The following is a 20,964-nucleotide window of genomic DNA, read 5'->3' on the forward strand; positions in this document are numbered from 1 at the left end:
CGTGTTTTGGTGACGTCAGGTAGTTTGCATATGTAGTTTTCTGAATTCGCTCTAAAACTCAAACGTTACACTAAAAAACGTCACAACTAAACCAATTATCCTTGGTTAAACATCTTCATGTATAACTATTGTATATGTTTCACCATTGTGTGGCATCTCGTTTGCGTTCAGTGTTAGAAGTAATGTTTACATACGAACAGAGGACTACAAATCCCAACAGCACAATGCGCTGCTGACTGTGTTGAGAGGAGAGGGGGGACTCTTTTCAGTAACATTTTTCTTTGCCCAGTCTCCGGTTAGGGCGATATCAGCTACATGTCTATCCGTTATCGTTAAAAGTTTGTTTTTCTTTGGTAATATTTCTAATTCATAGTAGTATTTTCTTCTCTAACCTGGCGCACGTACGGAGTTAGAAACTCTTTGCACCACGGTGAGCTCAGCTTTAGCTGCACAGTAAGGTAGAGCTTGTTAGCCAGTTTACATTAGCCAGCAGCTACCAGTAGATTTACGGCTTATATCCGCGGCAGCACTGCCAGGTAGATCAACTAAAGCCAAAGGCGCAGGTCACAATGGTTTGGTCCGTTTATCAGATTCTGAGTACTGACATATGTAAATAATTGATCCGGTTTAGGGACAAATCAACGCAACCTTTGTCTGTCTTGTACGCACAGCCCGGGCTGGTTTGGCCTGTTTTCATTGTCTCCGATCATCGACAACAACAAGTTGCTCTTGCTCTTCGGTGTCAGTAGGTTTTATTGGGTCAACTTGGCCTTCTTCGTGTAAACAAACCCCTTCAGCTGTCGACTGCAGATCGTCTTTAAAAAGCTATACCTAGATCCAGAATGGCGCAACACACCACCTCTCATGTCGCCAGTTCACAAAAGGCACTCATGTTGGAAATGAAGAGCCTCCAGGAGCAGCCTGTCGAGGGATTCAAAATCACACTGGTGGACGAGGCTGACATGTACAACTGGGAAGTGGCCATTTTCGGACCCCCAAACACTCACTATGAAGGGGGTTATTTTAAGGTAAGAACTGTACTGGGTTGGGGATACCTAGCAGGATGTTGTAATGTACACAGTATCATTTAGGTGATAAAAATACAGTTGGCTGATGTCGTAAAGTACACAGAGAAATCAAACTCTCATACTCAAGAATGGATATAATAGTCTAATTTTTCTCTTGGTTCATGAAGTACCAACCTCTGTTCTCAAAAAGCCTCAAACTGGCTTTATGGCCCTCTGATTAGGCTCAAGGCCACATTGACAAGTCTAAAATGCAACCTTGCTCCTGAAAGTTCTGTTCTGATGGCCATACCATACAGTGTTATTATAGGACACTTATAAAGTGTGCAAGGTTGGTATCATTCAAAATGACTCAATATCGATAAATATACCTTGACCTCGATAACAGTTTTATATAATCAGTTTTAACAAGATATAATTAAACATTATGGAAATAATTTTTACAAAATATCAATAAATACCAACAAAAAAACTCCTACAAAATATAGGAGCAAAATGTAGACAATAAAATGAATCAGTCCTAAATGAAAAGGTGCCAGTCAATATGAAAGGCTCACTGATTGTTGGGACGTTATGTAAAATTTGAATAAAACAGAATGTGATAATTTCCTAATCCTTTTCAACATGTATTCAATAAATAACCGTACAAATACATCGTATGTATTTGTTTAAACTGATAAACTTAGGAGCAACATGCCGCCATCCAGACAACATCTATTTAAGGGATGTCCATTCTTATTTAAGCAAAACAATAACCAAGCCACATTCTGCTTGTCTTAATACAGCTTGGCTTCGTAGGAACAGAGTGCTGGTATTAGCCTGGCCTGTCTGCAGCCCAGCTCCCATTGACAAAATGTGGTGCATTATGAAGCACAAAATATCATAATGGAGACCCTGGAATGTTGAGCCTCTGAAGTTGTATTTCAAACAAGAATGGGAAATAATTTTGCTTTCAAAATGTCAACAATTAATGTAATCAGTGTGTCCCCTGTCCCAACTTTTTTTTAAACTTGTTTCCATTTTAAAAATTTTAATTTGTGTATACAAAAACAATGAAGTTTATCAGTATAAACACATACATATGACATATTTGTACTATTATTTATTGAATACATGTTAATTAAGTGCTAAGAAATGATCACATTCTGTTTTATTCACATTTTACATAACGCCCCAACCTTTTCAGAATTGGGTTTGTATACTGCTGCGTAATCCATGTTGTAATCTAATGTATTTTTTTCTGGGTGCCTCAACACAGCCAATTAGGGTTGCAAAGGGGTGGAAAGTTTCCGGTAAATTACCGGAAAGTTTCCGGAAACTTTCCACGGGAACTTTCGCTCGGGAATTTTGGGAATATTCAAAATTGGAAATTATAGGAATTAACTAAATGGCGGTAACTTAAATGATTTTTTTTTTCATACAAACATAAATCTAAACATTTAAACACTATGTTTGTTCATAGGCAGACATCCATGCAAAATAATACAATTAAAAAACATTACATTTGAACAGATTTAGGGGAGAGTGGCCTAAATTGTGCCACTTTTTACACAAAGTTACTTTAAAGTGAGGCCTTGACAGTAAAGTCTCCAACTCAAATATATACATATATTTCAGGGTGTTGTGTATCCCCGACAATAAAAACTTTGGATCTGGAATAAACTGTTGACGAAATATAGCTTTCGGAAAAAAGTTGTCTTGTGGCACAACTTGCCCCCGGTGTGGTGTAAGTTGTGCCATTGGAGAAAATACCATGGGGTAAATTGTGCCATTGATATATATCTCATAAACTGTATTGCAAGACAAATCCATTACTTACTCCACTTACTTAAAACTCACCTAGGCTCTTTGGCACAAATCACCTCAACCCCAGAATTTTGGATAATAAGCATGATGCAGCAGTTTAGGGCTGACATCGTCCTAATTATATAGACACAAAGTGTAGCATACCAAAGCACTAAAACATGTGTCAAATGTTTTCAAACTTGTCTATAATTGTTCAGACACAATAATCAAAAAACATTGATCATGGAAATTTTACTTTGAAAGGAAAAACACAGTTTTTTGAGCTTAAATGTGCTTATTCCATGTTTCTCCCTTCTTTACAGGATGAGTCTTCTATGGTTATCTAGAAACAATGGGTGGCACAAGTTGCCCACTGGCACAACTTAGACCACTCTCCCCTATTTGTAAGAAGAGCTTTATCAAGTTTTGATTATTTTATGAACAATCAATAATTTCCCTGAACAACAAAAAGATGCATGTTGAGTAAAATTTTACTCATCTGTCTGACTCATGGGGTCTGACTCCACCCATTCAATGAATAAAGTCAAATGCCCCCCATGTGATGGAGGAATGCACAGTGCATGTAAGGGGCGTGGCCTCAGTACCCCTGCAGTAGGATGTGTGCTATGTGCAATTTGCCTAGTGTACTTGCATAACATCTGGTTGTTTTAGTCAAGATAATGCTAAAATATATTATCCCCAACTATATTTAAAATCACAGTTTAAGCCTCTGTAAACCTGGTCTAGCAAAAACAAATTTATGATATCAAGTTGGGTGTCTCAATAAACTTTAAAAAACAATCTGATTTGAAATTAAATGTTCATAAATGTATTAAAACGTTGTGTAAAAAACTGTTTTTACAGTCTAGGACGTTTGTCTGGACTGAAATAACATAGTTGGGTGAATTTAGTGCATTGGGTTGCTTTAAATTTAGTAAATTCCCGTTTATTCCCGTTAATTCCCAAAATTCCCGTTAATTCCCATAAATTCCCGTTAATTCCCATGGAAAGTTTCCAACTTTGAAAATTCCCGGAATTTTGCAACCCTACAGCCAATCATCAGCACTTACAGATCTTTGCACATCAAGCATGCTGCACGCTTATTGGCTCACTGACTCGATGGTACAGAGTCATTTCAGTCCGTGTCAAAAAACTAATGAAATTTCGATACCCAGCCCTAGCAGAGCTACACTAAAGCTATTGGGCTCATAGAAACAATTCATGACCACACTATGTGAAATCAATCAACAACAATGTAGCCGGTCTGTCATGCGTTATATTGTAGTGTATATACAGTGCACAGTCACGCATAGAGACCTGCTTTGTGTTCTAGGCTCGGATCAAGTTCCCTATGGACTACCCGTACTCTCCACCTGCCTTCCGGTTCCTCACCAAGATGTGGCACCCTAACATCTATGAGGTGAAGTACCAAACCCTAACTTTTTTTTAATGTATTACGTTCACATCGCTCTAATGCATGTAAGTACAAGAATGTCTCCTATGATGCTTCTATATTTAAAATGGTTCATTTCCTTTTGTAATTTTAGAATGGAGATGTGTGTATTTCTATATTGCACCCTCCGGTGGACGACCCACAGAGTGGAGAACTGCCTTCAGAGAGATGGAACCCCACCCAGAACGTCCGGTTAGCACTTTACCTCTTTCTCTCTCCTTGTATTTCTCTCCATTCTGGGTACATCTTTGTCTTCTCTCCAGCCTGTCAAACATTTACTTGATTCAAAAATCTTTTCACAGGACATTTGTCTTCAGTGTACCCACTTCAGAGTTTCCCAAATACTAGCAATTAATTCATGGTCATTTTGAGTAAACGTCACCAATTATGTAAAGAGATAGTTTTTCTGCCATCTCTATCATGCTATTTTGGATATTGAACGATTTCTGTCTAAAATGCATATGGCATAGCAAAAAGCTAGATTAAAGATGAAGATATTGCAATCGCCATTAGGCGGGGGGGGGGGGGGGGTCAGGCATTCCCTTATTTTCTGTACTACAAGCTTGTCATGCCCGTATAATATAAGGTTGGCTTAGATATTTTCTTCATCAAGGGGAGCCCCCTGTGGATGATTGGTGTTGCGCCCCTCTATCTGTTTTCAGTCTTACCTCAACTTCCTTAGCTAAACTCCCAGCAGAGGTTAAAAATAACTTTATTATGTTCATCCCACTTAGGATTTGGCGTGATATCACTAGACACATTTGCCGAGTTTTCATCAGTGTTACAACTTTTAACCAGAAACAAAGCTTTCCCTCCAGGCATATGAGTGACTATTTTCAAAGATTGGTATTCATATGAACTAAGATTAGCTTCTGATTGATTTGAAACTGGTAAATTCATGTCATCCAATCAAATTCAGAATAAGTACCAACTACCAAGTATGACGTAAGCACTTCTTCTCAAGTGAGGCATTTTGTCAAATCTAATCTTAAATTACAGAATGATCAACCAACGTTAAGTCCTATTGAAAGCTTCGTTCTTCATTTTAATTTGAATACCGTTAATGATGACAAGAAATGTATTTCTCTCTTTTATGGATAATGAATGCCTTTTTAAGTTGCGGTATATGATTTCTGATTGGTCAAAGTGAACATGAGCGGTACACTTTGACCAATCAGAGCGAGGCTCCGATTCTTAAAAAAATAAAAACGATTCTCTGTTCTTATTGCTGTTGGGACTGTCCATTCACTTTGGCACCGACGTTGTTGGTGTAGAGCCTGTCAGGGAGGGACCATACTGCTATTTTCTCCCCAAATCATATACCCAGAGACAGACAGAGCGAGGGAGCTATAGGAAAAGGACTTGGAGGTTGAACTTAGCACAGAGGCCTGGTACAACGCGTTTGTATCTGTAAATACAATGTGTAGGGCATTAAGGAGGAGGTGGATAACATGTTCCACATAACTTGATCAAATAAATAAATACATTTTTAATGCGATACGATAGCGTTAGGTTTATTACTTGTCATTCACGTTTTGTGTTTGCTTCCAGGACTATTTTGCTGAGCGTGATCTCGCTGCTGAATGAACCCAACACCTTCTCTCCTGCCAATGTTGACGCCTCTGTGATGTACCGCAAATGGAGAGAGAGCAAGGGCAAGGACCGGGAATATGTGGAGATCATAAGGTAACGTTTATTTGATCAAGCATAAAGTCTACACATGATTCTAACTAGGGATGGGCATTATCAGAAAAAAGGACCTAACGTTACCTCATCCAAAAACCAAATGTGCAAATATCTTCCCTGATGAAGACTGAGTAGATACACATATTAGCCACGAATGATAGCGTCGATAACGTGACACGGTAACCAGGGTCTGATGTAGGCTACGTTGTTCAAGTGGAAAATATTTTGGTCGTTGTCGTTGTTATGTTGTACTTATACACGCCTTTGCTGTGTTTACGATGATCTTCCCCTTAATGGCAGCTAGTAGGCAACTGAGGCTGTTCGGTCTCCTAAAACTAATCAAGTATCGCCCCCTGCTGGTAAGATGTCTCATTGCTGCCCATACAGTCTAGAGCGCCAGCCCATAGAGGCTCAGTCCTCAGAAGCAGCAGACCACATGTTCGAATCTGGCACCGTGGTCGTTCTCTGCATGTCATTCGCCTCTCTGCGCCATTTCACCTCTATGTCTCCAAACTGTCTAAAAAAAGCGAAAAAACGCCCCCAAAAAATGTGCATCCCTAATTGTAATCATGTGCATTCTTTAATATCTCCCTCAGGAAACAGGTGTTGGCCACCAAGGCGGAGGCAGAGCGTGACGGTGTGAAGGTGCCCACCACACTGGCTGAGTACTGTATCCGTACGCGCGCCCCGGCCCCCGACGAGGGCTCAGACCTCTTCTACGACTACTACTACGACGACGACGACGTGGAGGATGGCGACGGCGACTGTTGCTATGACGAAGACGACTCAGGGAACGAGGAATCGTGACAAACTCTCTGACGGCATTCCCTCCATCTGGCTGACGTGTTGCTACCATTTTTTTTCTGTCTGGGTTGCCAGAAATACTAGGCCCGACAACCGAGAAAAGATTTCTAAGCCTCCCACTTCTAAACCAATGAAAAGAGCTGTGTGTTTTTCCCTCTTGATTCTTTGTCGGAGGTGGTGAAAAAAAAATCGATGTATGGTTGTGGAAGGGTCAGACCTGGTAAGATTTGCACCAGCACAAAAGTCACCAGTTTCTTATATTTTTTTCAAATAGTTTTCTTCATCACCTTAAACCTTACTTTGAGCGGAATAACTTAAACTATTATTCAATCATACTGAGTTGTTCATTTCCCCCTGTAAAGAATAAATTGTTGTGGGGTTAATACCACTGTAAACAATAGCAACATTTGCACTAGTGCAAACACTTCAAGTCTTTGCTCAGCGTCTCTCCTGGCATATCTTTTTATTTCCCTAATTGTAACTGCGTGACGCTCACCAGGAGTCTGTCTCAGTGACTGACAGAAGAATGAGGACTTCAAGCAGCCTGTTTGCGTCTACTGCAAATACGTTGAATCAGACATTTCCCAAGTTTCACAGTCTGTCTCGCTTCCATTGGACAGGAACACCATGGGACAATGTTTTCAAAGTTCTTGTGCATGCCAGTACCTCCTTGGAAGCTTTTTGTCTCTTCTTAACTGGTGGACCTACCCCAGGAATCTTTTCTCAGCTCGCTGATGGGAAAGACTTATGCTATTGGAGACACCCAGAGAACTTTGTATCTGGAGAAGCGACTGGGTCAGTGGGTCAAATCTTTCGGTAAACATTTTTTTGGTTACATGAAATTGATCTTTTGCTGTTTCTTCTGGTTACTGTTGGATGTGTATCTCTTGTCATATTTGCGTGTGGAGTTGTTATTTGAAGTAGCTCAGATTTAATGAGATGTGTAGGATGAAGTTTTTCATGCGAGGGGTGGCGGGGGCAGAACTAATTACTGATCAGAATTGTATTCCTCCTTGGGTTGTCTCTCTTGAGTCGGCCTGCTGGAGCCAAAGACGTAATGCAGTGTAAAGGAAAGCCCAAAACATTTTATAACTGTGTTGTATTCTTGTCTTTATTTGTTCTCTTTTAAGCGTTGTTATTTGAGTCTCTTTCTTTTGGTTAAGACATTAATATGCCTGCAGTCTTTGCTTGAGAATGATTTATGTGATGCGATTATTAGGGTTTAATTGGCAACAAAAAGAAAAGCTTCTGTAGGAAAAATGTCTGTTTTTAAAGGTGTTGTTGCAGTGTCAGTCAGGATTATCAACCTTTTTCAGCTCCAGAGGTGAAAGAGAACAAGGCGGCCATGTTTAATTTCATATCCATCCTTTGTCTCGGCAAAGAGTGGAGGAGTTGGGATATGGTTTTCAGAGTGCATGGGTGTTCTCTGTGTGTATTTTAGCATTGGCAATATTGATTGTTTTCATTTACTGAAATTGGGACTTCATACCGAATTTCTCAGGATAATGAATTACATACATATGACAAAAACAATTCAGACAAGCAACACTTTTTCCTCTTTTAGGTGGTTTGTTTACAGCGTTAATAACGGAAAACATTACTGATATGCACATGTAGCTGTATGGATGATCACCGTGTTCTATTCACTTGTCTTTATTTTTATTTTCTGCTATTTAAAACTTAAAAAAATAAAGATTTATTGGGAAAAAATGTGTGTCCTCAAAGTCCTTGGAGGAATTGATGTCCATTTCACTTAATTTATCGATTTACTGCAGCACGTTATTGTTATTAAAGATTGCACTTTTAACGTTTACTCTTAAAGTTATGAAAAACATCTTTAAAAATTGTCACTTACCTTTGATTAAAGCTGTGTATATTTTTTAAAGCTGCACGCATAGATCTTTAGTATGTGAGCTTTTGCTACCAAAAGTTGATTCCCATACACACACCATGTGTTATATAGCAGTAGCTTCTGTTGTGTTTCTATATACTTTTTGGAATCTCTTAGAATGAATTGAAAGATTATGTTACATGCTTTACTCTTTGGCTATGATGCGTAATTATGACAATAGATATTTTTGTCTATACATATTTCACTGCGTCCCTCTGGCCTTTTGCAGATGATATATCATATGTGTATTATATAAATGCAGGAATCGACAGATAATGAAAGGAATTATGCTTTCATGATGAAGACGCTGTGCTGCGTTCAGGTCCCGTGGGAATATTAGCTATTATAATAAGACCTCAAAAGAATAGCCTAATGAGTTACGACATTTCTGACTCCCTGAAGACAACAACATGACCGAAATGTCTGGCAGGATCTGTTAGGTTTTTCCAAATATATAAATACAATGAAGCTTCACATAGGCCTACTTAAACAGAGTTCACAAAGAGGCTACAAAAGCTGAAAATGATCCCGAGTAGTGTGTGACGGCTTTGTTTACTTCTAAATGCTCTGTATTACCTCGGTAGGGTAATGGGGTTAGGATCCCATTATACAAGGCCTTTTAAACGTATTATCATTAACTGATTATCCATTGTGTGTATTGTGCACACTTTTAGTCCTAAACAGATCTGTAAAGCCAGCAAAATACCGGTAATTTGAGACTTTTTTCAAAAAAATATCACATGCTTGTTTAAAAAAAGATACCGTGTGGTCCTGGGAAACGTTACATTTCAGTAATAAGCCTACCACTGCATAAAAACTAGGCCTACACGATGTACTTCTAAACAAAGATCGGCGTATGTGTTGAATATTTATATTTTCCCATTTCATGAATGCAGCATACGTCGTCGCTCTAATGACGTCAGCCAAACAAGACATTTGAAAACCCGCCTGGGAGATGTTTGAGCTATAAAGAAAATAAAGGAAACTATTTTTACTATAAAGACACTACAGCAACAACAGCCATGTCTGTGAATTATGCAGCCGGGCTCTCGCCGTACGCAGACAAAGGTGTTTGCGGACTACCAGAGGTAATAGTTAACCACCGTGCTGATTAGCTAGCTTCTAAACAGCAGCTAGCATGTTAACCAAGGATGCCTGGTCCATGTTCATTGTTGTTTAGGATGAAACTTAACAGAAATACCTTTATTTACAAAGACTCCATGAAGTAAAGATTGTACTATTCCAAATTGTACTAAAGAAAAAGTACGGTAAGGTAACAACAGAAAGTGGCATACTGCTATTTGTCTTTGTAATGCATGGCTCCACTTTCTAATTCATTTGATTACATTAGCATTAGCAAACGTGGACGTTTTTTCAAGTGTTGAACCCGGTGAATATGTTGTAAATAGCTCAATTTAAATGGAAGCATTGGGTCATATTACGAGCCTATTTGTATTGTGTTAAGTCAAGTCCTGCAAATTAGCCACTGCTGCTGTATGGGTTGTAATAATGTGTTCATAATTAGATCATATGAGAAGCACCAACTAGTGCAAAGCTGCGACAATCTGATAAAGAAGAAGAATTATAAGGCCAATTGTTACAAAAATGGCATGTAAGGCACTATTAAATTAGGGTTAATATTTGTTACTTTCCACTTCCAGGTTGACAATGACATGTTAACAAAGGTCACCCCATCTGTTAAATATCTGTACTAGTCTGTCCTCAGGCAGTTACATATAAATACACACATAAATGTACATAAACATTTAAAAAATAACAATTGAAAAGCTACAGAAGAATGGCAGAATGTGTGAGGTGCAGACACACAGAACATTAAAAGTGAACCTCTAAAGACAAAAGGGTCACACCATCAGCAAAGGACACTACATTAAATCTTTGTTGTTGTGAGCAGAGATATTGACTCAAAAATGGGAATATGAAGGTGTACTGAACTCTGAGATCCTATGTAGTATAAATGTGCAAACATTTTTTAAATTGGTTCATCCTAGCCTGAGAAAAGGCAGAAAGAGTGTTTATGGACTCACTGTCTAATCCTACATTTTACTAGTGTGACATCACACTAGTAAAAATGTAGGGTTATGATTAACAGGACAGCTGGGCCAAGGGAAGACTGAGGAAAGACTGAGGGAAGAAAAACCTCATTCATTATATTATAATAGTGATGTTATAATGATAGAACGCCGGTTCCGTATGGCGGAAGTATTCCTTTAATAACATTTCAATTTAGCCAGCTGTTTGTGAACCTGAAATGTCCTTTTTTCCGTGGCAGGCGTTTGATTCTCCTGAGGAGCTCAAGGCGAAGGCTGAGACCCTCGCTCAGTTAATAAAAGACTCTGAGTACTTAGTGGTCCACTCTGGAGCAGGAATCAGCACCGCTTCAGGCATCCCTGACTTCAGGTGAGGCTAAAACAAAGTCACTGCAGCTCTTTTTTCACAAACTCACACTTTTGCCTTTTCTCTGTCCACATTCACGAACAGGGTTATAGCAAGGCAACACCAATCTCCTCAAATGTCTTCATGGGTTTTTCGGGTTTTCATTGTTTGCATGGAGTTGTTTAAAACATCATGTCCCATGGGGGGAGGGGGGCGCTCAATCAGTTAATTTACTCAATCCTATTCCAAAAAGGCTCCTTATTAAAGGTGCTGTGAGCAAAATGGTTCTTTTAGCTAACTTCCTGTCAGCGACTGCAGTTAGCAGTCCCCTCCCTCGTCCCTACGTCACCACCTTAATTCACTGTGGTCTTTAAGCAGTGAGTTATCTAGCATTATCTCAGATCTGTAAGTGCGATAGAACTTGATAAAAACCATCAAAACAGACATTGGGAAGGATTTTTACCTGCTCCGCCATTATAGGCGCATAAACATTCACCCCCCTGTTGCTCTCTGTGCGTGTACAGGCAGAGAGACGTACCCATTTGTAGCGTTCTCTCTTCTGATTGGATATCAGGTTGTGGGATCCCAGAAAAGTTTATTTGCTGATTACATGCAGAGTGGGTGACTGAGAGACCTGTATGCACACTATAAATAAGTGATCACTGTATGGATATAGAGCGATTTAACACCTATATTAATTAAAATATATCGCTCACTTCACCTTTAACTTATTGCATGAATGTTCTCAATATAAGAAGTGCTTTGTCTCTATAGTGTCACTGTCTCCTAAGCTGTTTGTTTTTTTGTGTCTGTTGACTTTATGCTCATATACAGTTTGTATGCTATATTTTTTTCAGTAAAAGCCAACCAGTGCAAGAAGTTGTATGAGCAGTATGTTCACCTCTATAATTTCCTCTTTAGGATGATTGATTTCAAATGAATCTTATGTAGTAATACATCATGCAGCGTATTACATAGATAGCTATATTAGCTATAGCTATACAAAGAAAAGCAACACATAATAACAATTGAGATGAGACATTCTTACTTGATAAATTACTTCGGCAATTCATTGATTATGGTTATATGTTTGAGATCAATTTTCTCTGGCCAGAAAAGTTTTTTAATAGATTGTCATGAGTCAAAGGATGATTTCTTTTTCTCTTAACTACATCCCCCATCAGGATTGAAGCGTATTTATGGATTTTGACTGAGTTAGCTGGCAAATGGTTGACACAGCATTGGGATTCTGTGGTATTACACTTTTGGAAACATACCAACTTTATCCCACTGCACAACATATACATAGTTTTGTTCGGTAAGCTGCATACTCAGGGGCTAGGTCTCAAATTTAGCTTGAACCCTTTTTCCTTTTTTCTGGTTGACATATGTGAACCTCTTTGCTTAGCCTCGTGGTTTTTCTTGTAGTACCACTGTATGAGCAGAGGAGGGTGGTACTCGCCTATTATATGTCTGATTCAGCTCTTTGCAATAACAGAGTCCCCCATTATTATTCAATCATTTGGTATTGCACAAACACATATTTTTCCCTTAATGGCTGAGCTCTACCATATAAGAAAGAGACCTCGGATTCTTCTTTTACTCTGGATGAGTTTAATTGAGTTAATTCTGTGAATGATAGATGTTTTCTTGTGTAAATTCATATGTACACACTTGGGGGTGTCTGCTGGGGAAACCTGAGTTGTTAATTTGTCATTGGTTTGTATGTCAGTTAGGTAGAGTCAACCTTGGATTGGCAACATCAAGACAGTCAAGGTTTCTATATAGTCATCAAGCATACTAACACAAATTATATTCCTACACTACTATGCACACATAAACACACACACACACTGTGTTATCGTTGATGAAACGAGAACATATACAAACAGATGCAACGCTGCTTTCAAGTCCTGCAGCATCTTTCTCTCATTGATAAGCTGCATGTTATAAGTGACGCACACACCTGCCCGCTAATTCCTGTATGTGTGTGACTGGCTGAGCAGGCTATGGTGGGGCTGTTTAAATTATACTGAAAGCGAGTGAAGAGACTGTTGTGCCTGCGTTTAGATAAAGATCAGTCGCATATCCTCGAAAGGCATTCTTCTGTTTTTCATTAGTTTTCCATATCTACTGTGGGCTCAAATTTGCATTCTGTACAAAATGCCTCCCTTTCAACTGTTACTAGTAGTCGAAAAAAAGCAACCCCTGCAGCAGTTTTAGACACGTAATTCCTCCAGTCGGCTCACTGCATCACAACTTCACAACACAACTACTTGTAGTGTATTAATCACTTTGTTCTCCTTCCAGGGGTCCAAAGGGTGTGTGGACATTAGAAGAAAAAGGCGAGTCACCTCACTTTGACACCACATTTGAAGATGCCCGACCCAGCTTGACTCACCTGGCCCTGCTGGGACTGCAGAGGGCCGGGAAACTCAAGTATCTGGTCAGCCAGAATGTGGACGGCCTTCATGTCAGATCAGGCTTCCCCAGGTAACTCTGCCCTGCCCCTGTCCTGTAGCGACATATACTGTATACACCTAGTTGGTGGGCGCTTGTGGTTTAGTGGTTAGAGCAAACACAGCCCCATAGAGGCTAAGTCCTCCTCGCAGCAGTTCGAATCTGACCCGCGGTCGTTCTCTGCATGTCGCCCAAACAGTCCAAAACGCAAAAACGTTCAGTGTTTTTAAATGTTATGAGAAAGGAAAGCAGATAAAAACATCATGTTTTAGTCTTTTGTTTAGTTGGAACAAATAAGGTATTACAAATAAGCTGACGAGCAGCATCATCCTGTTTTAATGTTTGCCTTAACCACCAAGGTCCTGCTTTCTGTATTGTTTCTAAAAATTAAAAATTAAAATAGACCTAAAAAAGTTCTTAATGCAAACGAAAGACACAAGGCACAAAGAAGTTGGAAATAATTGAAGGAACAGATTTGAGTTCAAAGATTAAGAACTTTTTTTGTAATGATTTCAGTGCTTTTGGAGTGATGAGAGCAGAATGAACTAAGCCTAAATGTTGCAACCAAACATAGGCCAACTTTATAGTTTTGAGGGTAAGTTGGTTTGGTTATTAATGTAGAGAACCGCCTTTTTTTCATTTGTGTGTGAAGAATGTGTTGTTGATGTGTTTTTTTAAGTGTTATTTATTTCAACAATACCACCAAAATATTTCAAATGATTTAATGTCATGTGCAGGAATACAAAAAAGTGCAATATTTGGTGCAGTCAATTGCTGAAGAATATTGCTACGGGCCATTAAAAGGGATGGTTGTTGTCCCGATGTGTGACTCTGCCACACAGTCAGCTGTAGGAATGCGTCACGTACATCCCTATGCACGTAAACAAGGGCATGATAAAGTTGACTGTTTAGTGCTTGTTTCAGGATACGTGTTTTCAAATGCGAGCCGTGTCTCAGCCTGAATATTTTATTGAGGTAATCAGATCAGTCCGAGGCTTGTAATGTAATCGCTCGCTATCATGTCTGTCCCAGCTGGCTACTATTAGCCTAGCTGCTAGCTGCCCTACATGTCTCCTCTCGTATGATAAGTAACTTCCCCAACAACCAACACTGGGTGAGCTTAGCGAATATATGGAAAATAAATTCAGATCTGTGATGCAAATCAAATGAAAGAGAGCCAAAGAAGGCTGCACGCGGCGTAAATACACTCAAAAGTCCCGGAGAGACTTGGGGAGAATAAACAACAGAATGAAGCCGGTAGTCTCTGGCCACTGATTGGCCAGACAATAGTCTCTGGCCAATCAGTGGCCGGCCGTCTGCCGACGTCACCTTTTAGCATCGGCTCAGCTCGCTTGGAACCTAGAGCGAGGCGATACCAAAAAAGCATCCGCTACGTGGTACCAGGTACCATGAAGTTGCGGTGGAAAAGCCAAAAATGCGAGTTGAGTCGAGTCGAGTCGAGCTGATACCATGCGGTGGAAAAGCGCCATTAGTGTAAATGTTTGCTTTAGTGAATACTAAAGAAGAACAATGTCTCTTTGTGAACTGATTATTTTGTAGAGATCTGTCGATCTGTTAAACAATTGTGTGAGTGTAAGAGAATCAAAATAAATTGGTAGGTATGCTGGGTCAGAAATGTGCTACTATTTTAAAATAATAATGAGCCCTTGCTCTCCCAACTGTCCCTGCAAGTCCCTGGTTGATAAGATAGTTAGTCTCTCTACAAATACATGTATGTGTTTATTGAGGGATGAGCGCACTCACACTCATTGTTGATAGGAGTAATGGGCCTCCATTGACTGGAGGTTTTCAGGGGCCCAGCCATTTGTGTGGGCAGGCCTGCTATTGGGACATACTTTTACTCTTTTATTTCATCATAACATTGCGCCTTGATCTTGCCTCTTGCTCACCAAACAACAGAAACAAGCAACATGATTATTCATTTGAATTCATGTTTGTGTTGACCTGATGAACATAAGTCCAATATTCATCAACCTTTAGCTCTATTTTTTTAGTCTTTAACAATGTCTCAGGAAAATATTTAGCCGCTAAATGCTCATGAGTTAGTCGCTTACCATGCGCTGTTTGGTACCAAGCAGATAGTGAATAGTCTGTGTATCAGAGCTTGTTGTTTCTTCTCAAAACAGCTGCCTGCTGCTGCTGGAAGCAAAGTTGGCGAGAGCGGTGAGGGTGAACCATAACATTAAAGCTGCAGGCTCTAAAACCGAAAAGAGTTGAAATATGTCTAAATGGTCCATGCATTTGTAAGGAACTGCAGAGTGGTGTGATATCTCACTGTCATTACCTAGAGACCTAAAATAGCAACATTCATTTTCGCAGCTTCAAAGATGTGTCATCCTATCAAAAGCTACTCCACTGACTCCAGCTTATTTCCTACTTGTCACAAAATTATCCAAGCATAGATGGAAATGTTCTCCGTATGCTAATATATATTGGATTTTAGGGCGATCCCTGTGCTTGAAGCAAAGTGAGTGGAGAGAGGAGGGAATGGGTCAGCGAGAAGCGGACGTGAGGTACTTATTTAGAGGGAAAGTTAAGTTATTCAGGAGAGCAGTGTAATATTTTATTTTATTTATATATATATATACATATATATTTGACTGACAGTGACACAAATATAAAAACAGTACTGTATGTGTGTGAGCACATTGTTTCATGGTTGCCAAACGTTGGGCTTCGATTATTTTTAAATATGAAGCTGCTGCTCTTAGCCCCAGAAAAGAGTAGTTCTTGAAATTTGGCTAAGACGACTTTAAATACTGCTCAGGGTAATAGGAAATGTTTTGGTCTGAATTATATTGGACTAACCAAAGGCCAAGTATCCAATTTTTTCATTTAGCACATACACTTGGCATTTACGCATATTGCAAGCCTTGTTTTTTTCCCTGGAAGCCATTTCTGAGCTCTCGCTCCACTACCCTTCATGTTTTTTTAAGACAAGGCTAGATGGCAAATTGGTAGTTCTTTGAGGAAATGACTGAGACAGCAGGCGAGCTGGCAAAGTAAACCTGTTTGCACTGATCTGCTGCACAGGTGCCAGGTGGATCCAGCAAGTCAATATGAGGCTTTGGAACATTTATCGGAGCATGAATTAGAAAAAAGGACTGGAAAGAAAAGTTGGGATGAAGAGTCCTGACACTAACTTTGGAGACAATGAGATCTAAGTGAATTTTGCCTTTGTTGTCTTTCTTCTCCTGTGCTCTATTAGGGATATGTTATCCGAGCTTCATGGAAACATGTTTGTGGAGGAGTGTGAGAAGTGCGGCAGGTATGTGTGCTCACACACACACACACACACACATGCACCACACACCTACATATTGATTATGAAACTCATTAATAGTTATCATCTATACAAGCTAATGTTTTGCATGTTGAGGCCATTTTATAGGTACACCTGTTGAACTGCAAGTGGCTGCATTAAACTAAAAGTCGCCTTACAATAAGTTGCTTTTATAAAAAAGAAAAGCATATCTGTATTCTAGCAAAAAAGCATTATACACTTATATTACCCTTTAAAAACACATGAAGACTGTTGTTTAAACTAGAGTAATACTTAACATGCTATGACAGAACGAACACTTTACCAATTATGAAATATGTGTGAAAGAGGCTCACAAACAAAAAAAGGGGGACATAGAAAAAAAATAGACATTCGGTGGCAGTTCTGTGATAAACAATAAAAGAGGACAGAGGAGAAAGGCCAGATCTTTTTCAAGTTCACAGGAAGGCCAAAGTACACTAGTAATGAACTGTAATGATGTGTAGACGGGCATCTGAGAATGCTAAGTTGTTTAGTCCTGAAGTAGATGGCCTGCAGCAGCAGAAAAACAAAATAAAAAAATAAGCTCAAATATAAATCATCCCTTAAATTGTTAAAGATGTCACAGAGACACGTCAATTTGTCAACACACAGTCTGAGTCCCAATTTGGGCTAGACAGCAGTTATTTCCATTTTTTAAAAAGCTGGATGTATCATGAATTATTTAATAATTCATGATTCATCCTGCTTTTTTTAAATGGTAAGGCAGGATAATGCACCCTTTCACGGAGTGCTCATTATCTGGAAATGAATCCAGGAACATGACAGTCAGTGTCTCCATTTTACTCCAGTAAACCTGCACTGTCTTCATGTCTCATCCAAGTAGGTTCAATTTGGGAGGAAGTAGAACATATACATAAATGTATGTTCAAAATGTATTGCCACTGTGTCTATAATGTCCTGTGTTTGTGTGTATTGTGCTTGTAGACTTACTCTAACTGAACAGCAGCTAGTGCATTAAGACAGAGACATAATCTGTAGGGACTCTTGTCTTTCCAGGCAGTATGTCAGAGAGAAGGTGATCGGTGTGATGGGGCTGAAACCGACAGGACGTTACTGCGACGTGGTACGGTCCAGGGGACTCAGAGCCTGCAGGTAACTCGTGCTCTCACCGCATTTTGAAATAACTGATAATAATTGACCTTGTTCTGTTGACTAAGCACGACTGTGTATACTTCACTAAAACAGAGGAAAGCTGATCAGCACTATACTGGACTGGGAGGATGCTCTCCCTGACAAATACCTGAACAAAGCAGAAGATGCCAGCAGGTGAGTCGGACAGTATTTCAGGAGTTTGTGCTCTCTTTTCAAATTATAATTGCTGTTTAAAAAAGAAAAACATATTTATTGCTCTTAATAATAGCAAACGATGCATTCTCCTTTTTATCTAATTTTCCTTATACATCCCTGTTTCACCTCTGGCTTAAATTGAACGCAATAGTGCTAGTTCAAACATGTCCTGTGAAATGAAAAATGTAAAAGAATGTGTTTGCATGCTTCGGTATCCTGAGTGGATTTGCTGTGTGTCTAATGAAGTGGCAATAAACAGCCCTTGAAAACCTTTATTAATGTTTCTGTATGCCTCACAGTCTGCTTGAATGTCTTTTTGTTTGCCTCTTGTATTTCAATGTTTCAATTACTATCTTTAAGCCACAAAATGTTTCTTCTATTATGCAGTGAAAAAATTGCAAGATGAATTTGCTGTTTGTGATTCACCACGTTGCACTGACCCACAATCTTATGCATCATTACCATTTATATTAAAAATACGAGGTATGGAACGCTGACCATTGAACTCTTGAGTTTTTTGTTCAATGCAAGACGATGGCAGCATATTTATTTGTAGCAACTCAAATGTTTGGTCCTGTCTCATTACTGAATAGGAGTCTATTGCTGCAATGAAGGCATTTCCAGAATCCCAAAATACTTTTCCAAGCATCTGGATAAATAAATATTCTGTCTGTTGCAAGATAAAAGAAGAATTTTTTTTTACCCGTTGCCCAAGTTCCCCCACTTTTTCCTAATCCACACACAAAGATGGTCGCTGGAAATGACACACCTTCTTTCTAAGTCTGCACAAGTTTAACCAACATTAAAACGTTTATTAGCAACTATCTAAGTATAAATTGATGTTTGTTTTTGTTCATTATCTTTCATTCTTACTCCCCATAGAGGCTCAGTCCTCGTCGCAGCAGACCAAAACTCACAACAATAAATCCCCCCAAAAATATGAATAAATGTTGCCGGCCGTCACATATGTATTTTACATGTTTGATATATTTCTACAATGTGTGCACCCAGACGAGCAGACCTGGCGCTGACACTCGGCACCTCCCTGCAGATCAAACCCAGCGGAGACCTTCCACTCCTCACCAAGCGCAAAGGAGGGAAACTGGCCATCGTCAACCTGCAGCCCACCAAACACGTGAGTCTCCTTCAGATATGTTTGGAAATACGGGATGGCACTTGACATACTATGCACACAAAAATCCCAGGCAGAATTGATCTTTGTACACCACTTTTGGGTTCAACATTGAAGGTTGTACATTTCTTTGTCTTTGTAGGACAAACATGCACACTTGCGTATCAACGGTTACGTGGACGAGGTCTTGAAACAGACGATGGAGATTCTGGGTCTGGACATCCCGAAGTGGGAGTGTCCGACCGTCTGCGAGAGCACCAGCGAGTCCGCCGACGACGTCAAACCGCCACGTAAAACCAGTGCAAAGGGGAATGTGGAAAAGGACCGTATTAAGAAGGAGAGGAAAAGAGAAGCAACAGCACTCAGAGACGATGAAAGTGTCAAGGAGGAGACTGTTTCGGTGAAGAGGGAGAGGGCAGACTCATCAGTGGAGGTCAATGAAGAGAAATAGTCTCAGAGTATTTTATCTTCCACAACACAAACCCGTCCAGTTACAAACTTTACAAACGAAAGGTGCTCGTTTTGATCGATCTCAAAGAGGACAGAGAGGTTTCTTTTCATCTTAAACCCTAAGGACAAAAAGACTCTTCTCATACCCTTGTGGTTTTTGTTAATGCCAGATCTTTCACACTGTCCTTACAGCAACAATGAACAGCGATGTGAAACTGACTCCTCGGCTGACGACTCAAAAGGTGACCTCCATAAAGCAAAAGTGAATGTGTCCAGGGTAAGAGGACAGCACTACTGTACATTCCATGGAAGACTTTCCTTTTTTAAATGTTATTTCTGGTCAAACAACTTGCCCTAAAAAGTACATTTACTAACACACAAACTGCGACGTACTGTAAATGCTCCTCCTGCTATAGTGCTGGCATAGTGAGGGGGATGATTGTGTTTTATCTAACTTTGAGCACACAGTTCAAATATAATCATTGCTTTTAGGTTAAACCTGATTTTTTTTATTTACAAAAACACTTCTCTTGGAAAGTCATCAAGCAATGTAAAACAGTTGATTACAGAGCATATGTTTTTGTTTTGTATTCCTCAAATCACCAAACTGCTTCTCTCATTGTTAAAAAAAGGATATCTTCCTTTTGGCAAGATGTGTAATTACGAGCATCTTCTGCTGATTGGCTGTAAACTGTAATCTCACCGTACGTTTCTAGGGAAATGTTTTTTATCTCAGGACAAAAAGCATTGTACTCTGATGGAAAAAGGTCACTTCACTGTTTGTTTTTTAAGTATAAAAGTAAACATATGTTTTGGCAATTAACACAATAAGTTATTTGTAGAACCTCCTGTGTATGCGAGCTGTATCTTGTGTTATGCCAAACAGCATATGGTAACAGATGCGAACCCAGATTTCAGAGGAAATTGAGAGGACATATGTTTGCTCATTAAAATAATGGTTAGATTCTTTGTATTCGCATTGAAACCTCATTAACATCTACGAGATCAACATCAATGCACTTTGGTAACTTTTGAAATGTCACCTTGCGATCCCTGCTGTATGATTGGACATGGTAATCAAGCTTACATTATCCTAAGGACTGATGCTAAAAGGAAGAAGATCAAAGGGGAAGAGAGACACTTTTGTTCCATTTGATCATTTTAAAAAAAAGTTTCCTTTTCTTTATTTTTAGTCAGAAAATTCTTTACAGAGGCTCAAACAGCACAGGAGTTTGAAGAATATAACTGCTG

General features: G+C 39.4%; 2 protein-coding genes across 2 annotated transcripts; both read left to right on the forward strand.

The window, feature by feature from the left end:
* Positions 1–262: 262 nt before the first annotated feature.
* cdc34b (cell division cycle 34 homolog b) lies at positions 263–8,457 on the forward strand. The gene is made up of 5 exons (XM_080033949.1): positions 263–1,028; positions 4,144–4,230; positions 4,358–4,455; positions 5,815–5,949; positions 6,546–8,457. The coding sequence occupies exons 1-5, from the start codon at positions 843–845 to the stop codon at positions 6,754–6,756; spliced, it is 717 nt and encodes a 238-aa protein (XP_079890075.1). The 5' UTR covers positions 263–842; the 3' UTR covers positions 6,757–8,457.
* Positions 8,458–9,607: 1,150 nt separating this feature from the next.
* Positions 9,608–20,682, forward strand: sirt6 (sirtuin 6). Its single transcript, XM_080033947.1, has 8 exons — positions 9,608–9,732; positions 10,935–11,062; positions 13,349–13,531; positions 16,728–16,787; positions 17,841–17,936; positions 18,030–18,110; positions 19,143–19,266; positions 19,406–20,682. Exons 1-8 carry the CDS (start codon positions 9,667–9,669, stop codon positions 19,712–19,714), a joined length of 1,047 nt encoding a protein of 348 aa, XP_079890073.1. The 5' UTR covers positions 9,608–9,666; the 3' UTR covers positions 19,715–20,682.
* Positions 20,683–20,964: the final 282 nt, after the last annotated feature.

Source organism: Ammodytes marinus (assembly GCF_949987685.1).
Source record: "Ammodytes marinus genome assembly, chromosome: 9".
Classification (NCBI taxonomy): Eukaryota; Metazoa; Chordata; class Actinopteri; order Uranoscopiformes; family Ammodytidae; genus Ammodytes; species Ammodytes marinus.

Excerpts from the sequence above, each read along its gene's own strand:
- sirt6 (XM_080033947.1), top strand. The coding sequence starts at position 9,667 with ATGTCTGTGAATTATGCAGCCGGGCTCTCGCCGTACGCAGACAAAGGT. Across the intron at positions 13,532-16,727 it reads GTCAGATCAGGCTTCCCCAG|GGATATGTTATCCGAGCTTC; the intron begins GTAACTCTGCCC and ends GTGCTCTATTAG. Across the intron at positions 17,937-18,029 it reads AGGGGACTCAGAGCCTGCAG|AGGAAAGCTGATCAGCACTA; the intron begins GTAACTCGTGCT and ends TCACTAAAACAG.
- cdc34b (XM_080033949.1), top strand. The coding sequence starts at position 843 with ATGGCGCAACACACCACCTCTCATGTCGCCAGTTCACAAAAGGCACTC. Across the intron at positions 4,231-4,357 it reads GGCACCCTAACATCTATGAG|AATGGAGATGTGTGTATTTC; the intron begins GTGAAGTACCAA and ends TTGTAATTTTAG. Across the intron at positions 4,456-5,814 it reads AACCCCACCCAGAACGTCCG|GACTATTTTGCTGAGCGTGA; the intron begins GTTAGCACTTTA and ends GTTTGCTTCCAG.